This window comes from Tachysurus fulvidraco, chromosome 9 (genome assembly GCF_022655615.1).
Source record: "Tachysurus fulvidraco isolate hzauxx_2018 chromosome 9, HZAU_PFXX_2.0, whole genome shotgun sequence".
In the NCBI taxonomy this organism is placed as follows: domain Eukaryota; kingdom Metazoa; phylum Chordata; class Actinopteri; order Siluriformes; family Bagridae; genus Tachysurus; species Tachysurus fulvidraco.
The window spans coordinates 15325711-15340336 of NC_062526.1; the positions used below are offsets into that span (position 1 = coordinate 15325711).

The following is a 14626-nucleotide window of genomic DNA, read 5'->3' on the forward strand; positions in this document are numbered from 1 at the left end:
AGTTAGTTTCTTTTCTGACGTTATGTTATATCTATAAATAGGTGCATGCCATCTTCAGATATTAGAGACAAGTGTGTGCGGTGACTAGATGATGCAATGATCCACTGGGATGATTTAATGCAGTGTCTTTCAGCCCAACATGGTGGGCTGAAAGACCATTTCCATACTAGGGTAGAAAACAGGATTGTGTTTGTTTCTTCTAGTATCCAACAACCCTCATCTTCATAGTTCATAATGCTCAAAATATGGAAGTGGAGCCAGAATGGTATCTGGCAAACTAAGCCCTGCGTGCTCCCATGTGTAAAATAGAGGATATTACTGAAAGAATGTAATAAAGAGAAGTGAAGTGCATCTTCAGCACTCTAGGCATTAAACTACAAAGTAATTTGAGCTTGAACTTCATTATAGTTTAATACCTCAGTCAACGCTTTAGTCTGCAGTTTATGGCTCAGTTTGTGCACAACAAAGGTCTGTGAAAAACTGGGAAAATAATAGTGTTGTGGGCTTGTTTTGGAGGCAGCATTTAGACCAGGATACATGATATGGCAAAAGGTACATAAACCTCATGTATGGCAAACAAAAAGGGAAACAAAATGAAAATGGTGTATTGATGATGTACACAATAATTTCTGTTTTAAAATGCATTACAAAGATTAAGAGAGAGGGAGGGTATTACACATACTGCAAATCAGAAATGGGTCATGTGGTTTCTGAGATGTAGTTGGGTTTTTTGAGACCTGGCAACCCTGTACTTCAGCTTTACACTTGCCTATTATTTAAGGTCTGCATAAAGTATCGTGCTTGTGCAATGTTTTTGTTTAGCTCTAAGCCACCCCCAGTCCACCAACAGCCTTTCTGTCTTGTATTCATAGCTGTATTTGTATTTGGTTACAGACGTCATATAGACACTTGGTAAGGAATAAGTCATTTGGGTGTGTGCTGTTATAGGAAAGCAATCAGTGTCAGTGCAGTGCGATGCTGCCAGAAGCCAGTCGTTTTCTGTTCCAGTTACCACCTCAAATACATTATGCATTTACTTAAATTCAAGCCTTTGTAACTATCACAGTTTCCTTCCCAGATACCAGTCTTATTCCTTTTGTCATCATCCCCCCTTGCCTCAAGGTTGCATTTGTCCATTTCCTGCCTCATGGCTATAAGAAGCTGAAGCTTGTTAAGGCTACAGTTTATAATTTCACACTACTCCAGACTTTAACCGTGTATCCAAGGTCAGTGTTCATTGACTGGAGGTCGATAACTGTGCTGAAGATAACGTTACAGCAATCTGATCCTGGATCAGACCTTATCCTGTATTACAGGATGAAGTAAACAGGCTGGCAGATGGGCAAGGACAAGAAAAGTGGGAGCAGATAAGAGGCTTTATTTGATTCGTGTAAAGATCATCCTTTATCCTAATGCTTGCAGAGACAAGAGGCCAGAATAAAGTGTTTTTTCCAACTGTTTCACACTTTATTTGGCACTTTGATCAGGCATTTAAATACACGTTCATAAGTAGCGTTAGAACCTGGACCAAAAATGGACTTAATTGGGATTGTGGTATTGTCAAAAAATATCTGCTGTCTGTCTGAACCCCAAACATGCAAAACCATTACAGTATAAGCTACAGTGTGATCGTGAGCAAGTTATCACACATATTGTGAACATTTGGTCCTGTTTTGTTTGATTCCCAGAACATATGCAGATCAAAACCAGCTTTTCTGACATCCTGTAATTGATGCCAGGTGAAATCTTACTATAAAACATTTCCATCTATGGAAATGTTTCCATCTATGATTTATTTACATGCTACAAGTTAGTTAACACATTACTTTGATACATCTAACTAAACTGTGCAACCAAAAAAAACTTATCTACAGCACTTATTTTAAACAGCATACTCTCAGTTTAGGTGTGTTGGCTTGGACTTATTCCATAAAGCTCAAATGATACAATTTAGTAGGTTAGAGGTTCCTGATACTTAACAGTCATTCATACAAAGCATGGAAATTATCAAACAAACTGATATGATGTAGTTAAGCATGTCATATACTGCAGAGGAAAATAAATTAATTGCCTTAATCTATGCAAACTAACATTTAATTATGTTTGTTTCTCAGTGGGTCTTAGGAGAGTTAAGTGTTTTGCTGTATCCTTTTATTGTCCCACTTGGAAACAGTCAATACAGGACATGTAAGCCTTTCCTCAGAGGCTCAAATATTTAATAAGTTCAAGGGTTCTACAGATACTTTACTATGTTAGCTTTTAATAGGATTATAATTCTATAATAAGCTTCCTCTACAGTGACAAGCCAAATAATGCTCTGTACAAGATTAAAAAGATTATTTTCTGTTCTAAATTAAATTTCTTTAAAAGAAAGTCATCAACTGGATTGAAAGATGAAGTACATGGACATGTACTGTGCATGTACATGTAGTGCATCCAATATTCTTTGGATATTTAAGGGCTTCTAATGGCGTTCTAATTGGACAAGGAAACACTGTTGTAGGATATTAGTTTAAGAGAAATGGCCATACCTGGAGCTACAATTATTGACTGTTCCCAATATTAGTTTCCTTCTTGTACTGTACCTTCCCATACTCTTCTTTCTACTATGGGCTGGGCTGAAGCACACACCATCAACAACTCTAGCCCAGATTCTCAGAGTCTTTTCTCAGTTGTAAGTATATTTGGATATATAGTCAAGTCACATAAATAAATGTGAAAAGAGGTGAGTTAAATCTTTAAGGGTTCCAGGGCCTAAGAAAAGAACTGTACAGGCACTGGCTAAAATACTTTGCCAATATTATGCTCATTTTTATCCTTTCATTTTCAGGCAGAAAGACGTGAATGATTACAGGGCACAGATGGAATCGATTGAGTTCATCCCTCTGGAATTTTCAGCTTGATGCTTACTGTTCAGATCAGTGTGAAGTCAGGAATAAACTTCGCCTGCTCCTGAGTGTAAAATATGATAATGTTACAAACCAATACAATAACTAAATTGTCATGTGCTTTACTTCCTTATTACTTTCTGCTTTTAAACCTTATTACATTTATAATACAATTTTAAAGCATTCCAAAGTGGTTCACTTTCTATAGTGCACTAGATACAGTTTATGGATTTCAAAGCAAATGCACTGCCACCCGTGAAATCTCAGGCCACAGTCAATAAAAATTTTGTTCACTCTTTTTCTTCTCTTGAGTCTGTGCTAACACTGGTGCACTCTCTGGACTGGAGGGCACCTTACAGGCCTTGTAAATGATGATGAAGAGGAGGAAGATGAGAATAGCAAGTACTGTGTTGCAAACGATGGCCACGACAGCGGCTGGAGAAAGGCCGGTTCTCACTTCGCTCTCCATTAGGGTTTTCCAAGACCTCAGCTTCTCAAAACAAAGGAATACACTCCCATCGTGGCGGTGATTTATTAAGAGAAGCACAAAGTCTAATGTAGGATTTTAGGATTCATTGATCCAAGAAGAATCCCTTTTCCTGGTCTCAGGTATTTTCTGGAAGATGTAGTCTGAGCTTGACTTCACACCTGAAAAGAAAAATAGCAGTTTAATGAAACATTCATGTGCCATCTCATTAGACTGAACAGGAATAATGGAATTATATAATTTTATAATTATAGTCAGTTCCCTGATAATTATATGCAGTCAATAGTTGCTTACATAAAAAATGCATTTACAAACAAGGTGTGTATGTGTGTGTGTCTCTGTTCAGACAGTAAGATGTGCGTCCTGATATATAATGAACAATCCTAATCCTAACAGAATGAGTTAATATGATACAACACTTTGAGTTTCTGTATTGTGCAAACAATCTGAATTTAATTAAATTTGTGAGCTTTGAGTGGTGGGAGGCCATGCTTCCTCCACAGGGACTAATAGACACAGAGAACTTTTCTGTTTTATTGAGACTGAAACCGCAGGCAACTCCACGCATCATATATAATATTAATGACACACACAGAGGCCACACCTCCTTTATTTAGACTGACAGGTGCAAAGGCCAAGGCTCCTTTATGGGGAGAAACAGACACAGAGGCCAGTTCTCCTTTATTGAGACTGAAGGGGCAGAGGCCACGGTTCCTTCACAAAGACTAACACTGGGGCTGAATTTAACAGAGGCCATGGTAAGAGGCTTCACAGGGATTAACAGACACATTATTTATAATGGCTATGCCTCTTTTAATAGGGCTGACTGGGGAAAAGTCTGTTGCCTGCTAAACGTAAACTTTCATTTACAAAAAATAAAAGCTGAACATGAAAAATCAAATTGCATGTTAAATATATTATCTACATTGTACCCCGTGTTGTATAGCTTATTGTCTTGTATTGTGCGTATGCATGTAACACTAAAAGCAGAAAGTGTTTTCTGTAGGCCACTTAACTTTTTTCAGCTGTAATGATTGTGTTCTGTTGTGACATACATTTCTTGATGAGTTTTTAATGTGTGGTGCAGCAGAGAAACACTTTACAATAACTGAAGCTGGTTGTTGTGTTGTTTATAACCAACTCTTGTAAAGCCTTTGCTGATAATAATTCAGTGAGTTGCTGGGAATGCAGCTACACTCAATTTGCCATTAAATACTCGTTATGCAGCTGGACATTAAACCTTGTCCTTTGCAGGGTAAACAAAACTGTGGCTCAGCTACAGGCTAAATGAAGATGGATGGACTTTTGATACACTGAATAAATTTCCACTTCAGGTTAATGTTTGCATAAAGAATTTTTCTTGCTTACGAGGCTCAATAAGATTCAATAACAGGCTTCGTGCCAGGTCTCGGGGCAATTCCCCTCTCGCCCCCGCGTCAATTTCACACCCTGCATTGTTATTACCGAGTGTGGAATGAGACAAGGCAAGCAGAAGATTGAAGACGGTCACTCTTTCTCACTCACACATCAATGAATTTCAGGTTCAAAGATGAAAAAGATTGAAGTGAAGTCAGCTGTATAACAAATGTGTAATTTCTGTGTGATGACAATCCGAGCAAAACGGAACCAGATTGAAGAGGAGCAGCGTGTCATATCTACTTTGTGTTAACTCAGCGAAGAGTTTCTACTGATTTTATTGTACTCATTATAATTGCTACAAATATTAAAGCATGAGTCATGAAACTTAATTCCAGGAAGGTTGGCGTTCTGAATAAAATATGGCATTTGCAAAAACCTAAACACATTCAATCAGAAATGAAAGCTCTTTCAGCCAGTGGTTTTAGTGTGGGTCGAGTTTCTGATGTGAGTCAAGTGAATTTTCACATGCAAATTACATACTTTAGCTGTTCTGCAACCTTTAGCGTTGGAAAGCATGTTAGAAAGAATGCTCGATTCGGATTGGTCAGAAAATGGCCTTGTTTGTTGCTATTATACTGTGAGTGATCACAGGAACTAATTTGTTTCAGGGCCATTACGTGACATTAAATATTAATATAGACAGATATAACTGCTATTGTTTAAGAGGAATATAACACTTCAGGACATTTTGCTAAAAGAAGATAATTAACAGTTTGGCTTTGCCGCATGCCATGGTTATTTTCCATCCTTTATTATTACACCTTGTAACAAGGGACAAAACCATTTAGAAAACTGTGGAGATAAAGCATACATGGATTCAATTATGTTTTGGTCAATCCAAAGTACAATGCAAATGATTTCGGTCACATTAATATCTACAGAGATGTAACAAGGTAAACAACTTTTTTAAAGCATACATTATGGTGTGTGTTTTGTTCAAATCCGCCCACCTTTGTGACAGTCATGGATTTATTTATGAGTGTCTGTAATGAGTGTGAAAGGTTAGCTTACACACAGAAAAAAGTAAAGGAACTACAGGAGGATGGATGTGATCTAACAGAATTTTTGTAGGTTATGGATTGAAGTAGTCTACGCAGGCAAGGCAGAGTGTCCTGACCTGCAAATCTGACATTTTCTTAATGTTCTTGTTTCTGCTTCATGGCGTTGATGCTGTCAGCGCAGTGAGTTATTGTACTCTGCTGAATGAGAAATGCTTTTTCACATATCATATGTCATGAAAATGCCTTCAAGTTCCACCCACATCTGCAGCGGGAATTGAGTTCTCACTCTGATTATCAGAAAGGTTTACATTAGTCTCTGTCTCATCACCTGAACTGAAAGCCATTCATAGCATTTAAAGATGTCATCATCATCGTCTCTTCACTCGACTGATCTCTGTTGGTGCTAACGTCAGAAGCAGGAAATAATTGCTGATTTATTCACAGCAGGTTTAACTTGCACCTCCATGGTTGTGGGTTTGAATCCCAACTTCACCCTGTAGGTGTGTAGAGTTTGACTGTTTTGTTGTGCTTCAGAAGTTTCCTCTACTCCAGTTTCCTCCCCATTCCAAAGACATGTGTTGTAGGCTGACATCTCTAAATTGTCATTAGTATTTGAATTTGTAAAAAGTGTGTGTGAGATTGTGCCCTTCCATGGGTAATAACCCTATCTATGGTGTGCTCTACCTTCTGCCCTGAGTCCCATGGGATAGACTCCAGACTCCCCATTATACTGTATAGGATAAGCGGTAGAGAAAATGAATGGATAGATGGATGTGATCTGATTCCAAACTCAGCTGACGTCCATTTTTTATGGCACATCAGCTTAATGCATAGCATTCATTAAACTCAAGATTGTAGATTATTTAAAGATGCCAGAAATGTCATGATATATATATATATATATATATATATATATATATATATATATATATATATATATATATATATATATATATATATATAAACAATGACTACAATGATATCCAGTGGGTCATCTATACCAGCTCATGTTAAAGAGACTACATCTGGGGCAAAATATCAGGTGGTATGGCTGTCTAATCATATAGGCCTATTTTAGTAGCATAAACTGCAAAAGCTAAAAAAAAAAAACTAAAAAAAAATGTATTTTAGGTTGTCTATGAGTGAGCTATAAAAAGCCACTAGCAGAAGCAAAGAACAAATAAGTTGCGATGCTGCTGCAGCATCACAACACATTTTATATAAAATTCTATAAATTCTTACTATTAATAACACTATTGGGACTGAAGGTGAAACTCAGACATACACAGATATTATTATTATTATTATTATTATTATTATTATTATTATTGTTGTTGTTGTTGTTGTTGTTGTTGTTGTTATTTCATAGTTGTTTTGTTTGTCAGTGACAATTTAAGACTGAGGGCTTTGTTCTGCTTGTAGCTGGTCATGACTGTGGGTCTGAATACTAAACGGAACGTAAACACATTCAGATGTGCTGAATAGACTCATTCATGTTTTGTCCCAAATTTTAGTCTTCTTAGTATTAAGATCTTTTATAGAGAACTGATTAAATGATTTGGGGAAAAGAAATGCAACAAAAACATGATTTAAAACTTAAAATTAAGTCTAAGTTTACAATAAAATGTGCTTTCATCAACATGGGTTCATGTCAGGATTCATTCATGTGCCATGACATCACCGTGAACTAGGGTCATGTAGAAACAGAGAAACAGTTTGTATTTGTGGAAAATAGAGAGAAAGACTTTCTGCTCATTCTGTGTTCTTTCTGTGCAACCATTACAATAAAATCTCTTAAATAATCTTAAGCTTACTAAGTAGGGGGACAAGTATCCCCAAGTCAGTAGAACTTCTAGGGAACAGACAAGGAAATAAAAACATAATGATACAGTCTGGTATTAATCACTGCTGTTATAGGAAAACAATCAAACAAGGTGGTATGACGAGGAAAAATACAAAACTTTGTTTTTGCTATCTTCGGTTAAATATTTCCTACAACAGCACTTCCTTAAATATATTTTCCTTTTCTAACCACATAAATTTGGCAACAATTTTAGTCCATTATGCTATAAAGTCCTTCCAGCACCAGCCTCTCTCTTAGTTCAATATGTCAGTGAAATAATTAACATGGCACACCTGACACCTATCTTTCTACTTTCATGCTACTGGATTTCATTCTATTTTGTCACACATTCTGAAATGAAGCTTCAGTATTTAAAGTCCTTAGGGGGAAACAGAAGGTCCTAAAGGACTATATTGGGACACACTGCCTATTTCAGTTGTATGCTTTTCTTGCTTAAAGCAAATTTAGTTCTGTCACATTGCATTTGTTAAACAAGAATCCCTTCATAAGTAACATATAAGCAGTGTATTGTAGTGATCAGATAATAACATTGAATCTGTGTGATTCATCCTATTGCGTCTTTGTGGAAAAAAAAAATAAGTTAAATTCCAAGTGCCTCAGTGCATAATCTAACCTGAATACTGTATATTTTGCCTTAAAAACTACTGCTGTAATCATAATCACCATCCTGTGCTCATTCCAGGACTCCAGGAATTCTCTGTCTACACTGAGATCATTTATATCGATTTATATTTCACATATTCCTCAGCCAGACACATAAATGAGCCAATAACAGGTGTTAGTGTCTAATATAATTCACAGCTCAATATATCACGAAATAAAGTCTTAAAGAGTTTAAAATTGCGGTGTATTAGAAGATATGCCAACGTTTCAAACTTGTTATTTTCAGTTAAAAAACAAACAATGTTTGTCGCTTTTAATTCACGCGCGCGCACAAACGTATTGACCTACCCCAAAAAATATTTAATAACGATTTTATTTTTTTTCCAAAAAAAAAGCAGGTTGCTGTGTTTACACTATAATACAGAAATTAGAAAGAAAAAGTATTATATGGACTGACCCGCTTTCTCAGGAATCTCTCGGTGTTTATTAATCCGGATCTTCAGCTTCTCCAATGATTTGTAAATAAGTTTCAGAACACGACGTTGAAGTGTGTGTGTGTGTGTGTGTGTGTGTGTGTGTGTGTGTGTGTGTGTGTGTGTGTGTGTGTGTGTGTGTGTGTGTGTGTGTGTGTGTGTGCGTGCGCTGAAGCAATAATGACCCTTTCCGTTATTTCTCCGAGCGTCGTTTACTTTTTAGAGCGCGAGAACCAAAGGATCGCGTTGACCACACGCGCACTAAACAATGTGTGTGTGTACAATAGTATGGTCCCGCAGGGGGCGTGGCTTCGAGCCGCTATATTATTAAACCTCGAGCGAAAACAAAGCGATGGAATGAAAGGGTTTTTTTTGGACGCGACGAGGGAAGCTGAGACAATGCACATGTTCTGGAGCGCGAGCATCCCATATTACACATGCAGACAGACAGACAGACAGACAGACAGACAGACAGACAGACAGACAGACAGACAGACAGACAGACAGAGAGAGAGAGAGAGAGAGAGAGAGAGAGAGAGAGAGAGAGAGAGAGAGAGCAGTGACACACTACACAGAGAATAAAAATCATAGAGAGATTTAGTAAGAAACACATTTTTAATCAGAGAGGTTTGAACAGCAGATGTTTTATTTTTTTGTATTTATTGTTGTTGTTGTTGTTGTTGTTGTTGTTGTGGGGAAATCTAGAAAATATATATTGGCAGATTAACTTAACTTTGTAGAGAAAATCTCAACCTCCCCCACAAAGAAAACTTTATTTATTTATTTATTTATTTATTTATTTATTTATTTATTTATTTATTTATTTATGTTGTTTTTGGAATTTTTATTGCTGTTAAAATTGTTTAATTTATGTATATTCGTTATAAACGTACAGCTATGTGATGACTATTCAGTGGCAGTAGTTAGGTGCGGAACCCCAGAATAGAAATAGAAGAGGAGAAAAAATAACGGATATTTACTCCTTACTGAGACTATCAGTATTGTGTTGTACGGAGTTATAGCTGGATCCTTGCATAATTGTGCAAGTAGTTATTATTATTATTATTATTATTATTATTATTATTATTATTATTATTATTATTATTATTATTATTATAGGTATAGCATAATAGTGTGGTATAATAAAGCTGATATATAAAATCTTTTTTGTAAATGAACAGTTTTTCCCTATGCCAAGACACCTGTCACAAAAAATCTTTAATATAATTTTAATACCAACTTTTGTAAACAGATGGGAAGCAAAAATAAATAAATAAAGGATGAAAGAGAAAGGATGAAAAACCCAAACAAACAATAACCAAAACATAAAATACCTTTTCAGTGCCCCGAGGACACCATTCCCACAGTGAAGCATGGTGGTGATAGTATGTAATCGAATAAAGCACTTTAATTGCACTCAGGTCGACTCCATTCATCTAATGATGAATTCGGTTGCTGACTGTTTGCACCAGAAGTAATTTATGGATATCACACCAACAGAGTGTGATTTTTATTTGTAAATAATATTAAGTATTAATATTATTAAATATTATTAAAGCAAGTAATAAATGTTTAAAGGCAAGTTCTATAGGTGCTGCTTTTGATAGGCCCTTGGTGCTGTGTACACACTCTTCAGGTGCAGAGTGTAAGCAAGCGGTGAAAACCGCATTGAAAGCATTTTCACTTCAAAGCCAGTGTTTATGAGCCTCAGGGAAGATAATGTTTGATACAAGCAAATACAAAACATCATGTCCTTCCAGTCATCAGAACACAGAAAATACTGTTTTATTTAATATCTGAAGTAAGAAAATTTAGTTCTATGTGTTGTGTTTGTGTTGTGTTTGATGATAATTCCATGATGGGTTGTATTTTTTATTTTTTTATTTTTTAAACATATTGATCTGCATTTGTTGCAATTACTACTGTCATTTATTCAGATTATGTTTTTTTTACATTTTTCTTTAATGTATACTTGATATTTGGATATATTACATTGTGTACGAAAGATTTTTTTGTTTTTCTGAGAAATGAAAAAGATGGCTGGGTGACAGGAATCTCAGAGATTATCAAACACACATGCAGACATTATGCAGTGTTTTAAAATCTACACAAGATTTTGTGTAAATAAAAACCCCTCCACAGTAACATTTTCATACACAATTCTGATTCCTTGATTCTTTCTGATATAAGAGGATCATGTCCGATTTTAGGCCACCTGTTATGCTTGGAAACACAGTAACTCCTGACCAAGAACAAATCTAACCCCCTCCTCAGGATGGAAAACATGTGTGTGACCTTCTAGAGATTAAAAAACTTTCATCTGACTTGGACTGGAAACAGGTTCCCACTGGTTTTTGGCAAGAATACTAACTAATGGTGGGGCACATCTCTGCCTAAACAGTGTTGGGAGAAGCTGCTCATTCTTTCATGGCTGATCAGAACTCGATCTTAACCTCAATTGGGTAGAAGAAATTTTCTGTGGGTCTCATTCTACAGTTTTTCTTTATATTTGAAGCTGTTTGGTTGATCTGTGTTTATAAATATGACAGGCTTATATATGATGCCTACTATGATGCATTTGTGTGTGTGTGTGTGTGTGTGTGTGTGTGTGTGTGTGTGTGTGTGTGTGTGTGTGTGTGTGTGTGTGTGTGTGTGTGTGTGTGTGTGTGTGTGTGTGTGTGTGTTTGTGAGTGGCAAATGGACAAAAGACACATGGATTAGCTCTAGGTGATTTATTGAGGTGAGTTCATCATCTTAGTTATTAATCATAACCTGAAAGCAAAAAGAAAAAAAATATATTCAGTTTCTAATAATAGCAGATTTTTTTTTAAGATCAAACATTTCACCATACATATTCTAAGCTATTATTAGAAAGATCAGTGCTATGTTAATATTAGTATTGATAAAACCATTAAACAAACAACATCAGTATTAGAACAGTATAGCAAAACATATGAGAAGTATATAAGTATTTAGAGTACAGAGTATTCTCTACACTAAAAAAAGTTAAAAGTTATTGAACATGTGCAGCTTATAGCAGTAGTAATAAAAATAATAACTGTTGTAGTCGTAGTAATAGAAGTATGGCAGTATCAGGAATAATAATAGAAGTAATAGTAATAATATTAGTTGTATTAGGCGTATTAGTAGTATTAGTAGTGGTAGTAAGAGTAGAGGTTCATGAGATGGTGGTTTGCTCAGTCACCTGGTCGATCCAGTCGTTGTAGGCAGACACTCGGGTAAAGACAGTGGGTTTCTTCTCGTAGTTGCAGCCGAGGCCTGAGACAAAGCTGGCGATGCCATGCACCTCCCACAAACCCTCAGCATTCTGGCAGTTGAGAGGACCTCCAGAGTCACCCTGCAGAAACACAATGAAGGCTCAGTCATTGTATCATCTCATTGTGAGCTGGAATTTCAGCAAAGCAGGAGACTGAATGACTGAACAGTCAGGATATATAAATATTAAAATGTAAATATTTGTGAAATGGCAAAAAATATAAGAAGAAAACAGCAGAAACTGATGCATTAGGTGGATTAAAGTCAGGGCACCAAACATTTACTGATGCAATCTTATTTATGTTGATAAAATGATCAAAAACCTAGTCAGATATAATGAAATGGGTTATGAATTTGTGTCAGAATATTTAGAGGATCACTGTTGAATTTGTGATAGAATAGTTCGAGGATCACTGGTGTCCTTCCAAAAGTCACCAATTAAGACCAACTTGTGTGTGAATGCACCATTAACAGATAGTGGAACATTTCCATGGAAATTGCCACGCACATTCTGACATTGACGTTAATCATTACCAGCAGCAAGTTAACTGAAAATATCGAATGCTGTCACTCACATTGCAGCCAGCGACGATGCCGTCACCACCGGCGCACAGCAGAGTATCTTTCAGCAAAGCACCCCACCAGTCAGGTTTGGAACATGTGGCATGGTCAACAACGGGCATCAAAGCCTGCTGCAGCTTATCAGAGATGGGACCTCCAGCTGGAAGACACCACAAATTACTCAAATTAAAAATTCTTAACCATTCCCAAGGCTTTCTAGACATGTAGGGTGTTAAAGTGGTGGAACCAGTAAAAGAACCAGAAAAGTCTTTTTCCTGCTTTTAGTGTTTTTACATTATATCCTCTGAGTAATTGCAGCGTGTCTGACACAAAACAAGTCCAGGAATAAATACTCAAAATGTACATTAAGCCATACACACATCACTTACTGGAAATTCTGCCCCAGCCGGTAATGTAGCAGGGGTAGTTGTTGGGAAGGATGCTACCAGCAGGAGGCAAGCAGCCCAACTGCACAGAGTCGCTCAGGGTCACATGTTCAGTAAGTTTTATCAGGGCAATGTCAAACCTGAGCACAAGAGTCACATCTTTGTTTACATTATTTAAATCATTTATTGATTTTCAGTCTTTTAGCATTTCTTCTCACCCGAAAGCGACAAAGATGGGGTTCCACTTCTCGTTAACAATGATCTTCTCAGGAGTCATTGCTTTGGATCCAGCCTCCTCCTCCACCAGGTTGTATTTTCCCACATACACACGGTAGGTGTTCTGCTTGCTGAGAGAAAGTTAAATGTTAAAACATTTAACATTATCCTGAAGCGGGATGCTGTGCTCTCTTACGGAATTCTACTATACATAAGCTTGCTTGCTGTCATTGTAAGCAACAAAAAGTAGCCCATCATACTTGATACAGTGTGCAGCGGTCATCACCCAGTTGGTGGCAATCAGGGATCCTCCGCAAGTGTGTCTCCACTCAGAATTTTTCAGGTACTGCAAAGAGATCTGTGGAAGAAAGGAGTCTTTGAAGATCCAGACACAAAGTATAAACAAAATACAGAGAAAGGAAAGAAGAATCACCTGCCAGGGCCAGCTGTGAGGAATGGCATCCACTCCATTGACCACACGGGTGGTGAGGGGCTTGATGGGGGGATCACCACACCCCAAAGCTAAGGCAATCATCAAATTCATTAATAATGTCATGGTGTGTTCCAAGCATCAATACAGTGTACAATTCTATTGTCTTGTGACATTTATTTGAGCTTGCGCTTTGCTACATTTGCTCCAAAATCTAGCCATACGTCATCTGGTTTGCTTTTTATACATACATATATATATATATATATATATATATATATATATATATATATATATATATATATATATAAGCAAAGAATGTAAAGCATCATGATGCAGCTTAAAATGATCGTTTTGAGAACAACTGTTCAGATGTTGAGTCTGCTTACCGCCAGCGATGAGAACCGATGCCAAAATGAATGGAAGCATGTTGCCTTGATTCTACTGACACTTACACGTCCAGTCGAATTATATATCCTTCCTCTCTCACCCTGTTTATAAAAAAAATATGAATTTGGTGATCACCTATTGGATAAAATAGATTAAATGAGTGTCAGGATTTGTGCAGCTGGTTTCAGAAATGAATTCTCATGGCCTTCACTCTTTCACACACACACACACACACACACACACACACACACACACACACACACACACTTGCCTTGCTATCCTTGTGACAACTAACCTCAACCTTTGCTCTTTTACTAGATTTATTTATCTTTTTAATCAAATCTGCAGTTTTGTATTTTTTCCTTCACAGGGACCAACCAGAAGGTCTATCAAAGTATCTGATCTTCATTGGGTGGTGTTTCATTTTTAAACTTCATTTTGAACATATAGTACATATCAGTATTTTTTTCTAAGAAAACCATTTTGGTACATTAACTGTGTTAAAGCAGGTCACCACATGGTGCTTTCTCATGTCATGTCAGGTTCCACAAACCTATTGCTTAAGCCGGATAACTAAACATCTGTAGTCCTTAAATGTGTGGCCCTAAAATTATGGCAGATTCAGTGGGAGG

At 36.8% G+C, this 14626-nt stretch overlaps 1 protein-coding gene and 1 long non-coding RNA gene across 2 annotated transcripts; both read right to left on the bottom strand.

Moving 5' to 3' along the window:
- Positions 1 to 1358: 1358 nt before the first annotated feature.
- On the bottom strand, positions 1359 to 9248 carry LOC113638381. The gene is made up of 2 exons (XR_003439577.2): positions 8720 to 9248; positions 1359 to 3536 (listed from the first exon to the last, which is right to left on the bottom strand). It is a non-coding gene; the product is annotated as an uncharacterized LOC113638381 (long non-coding RNA).
- Positions 9249 to 11452: 2204 nt separating this feature from the next.
- On the bottom strand, positions 11453 to 14146 carry ela3l (elastase 3 like). Its single transcript, XM_027139507.2, has 8 exons — positions 13994 to 14146; positions 13608 to 13696; positions 13435 to 13532; positions 13177 to 13305; positions 12962 to 13098; positions 12587 to 12732; positions 11941 to 12093; positions 11453 to 11507 (listed from the first exon to the last, which is right to left on the bottom strand). The coding sequence occupies exons 1-8, from the start codon at positions 14031 to 14033 to the stop codon at positions 11490 to 11492; spliced, it is 810 nt and encodes a 269-aa protein (XP_026995308.1). The 5' UTR covers positions 14034 to 14146; the 3' UTR covers positions 11453 to 11489.
- Positions 14147 to 14626: the final 480 nt, after the last annotated feature.

Bases quoted from the DNA above. Each gene is read 5' to 3' on its own strand.
- ela3l (XM_027139507.2), bottom strand. From the start codon at position 14,033: ATGCTTCCATTCATTTTGGCATCGGTTCTCATCGCTGGCG. The intron at 13,306-13,434 runs GTATGATGGGCT...ACTTTCTCTCAG, and splicing joins ACCGCTGCACACTGTATCAA to CAAGCAGAACACCTACCGTG. The intron at 12,094-12,586 runs GTGAGTGACAGC...GTGTTTCTGCAG, and splicing joins GCATCGTCGCTGGCTGCAAT to GGTGACTCTGGAGGTCCTCT.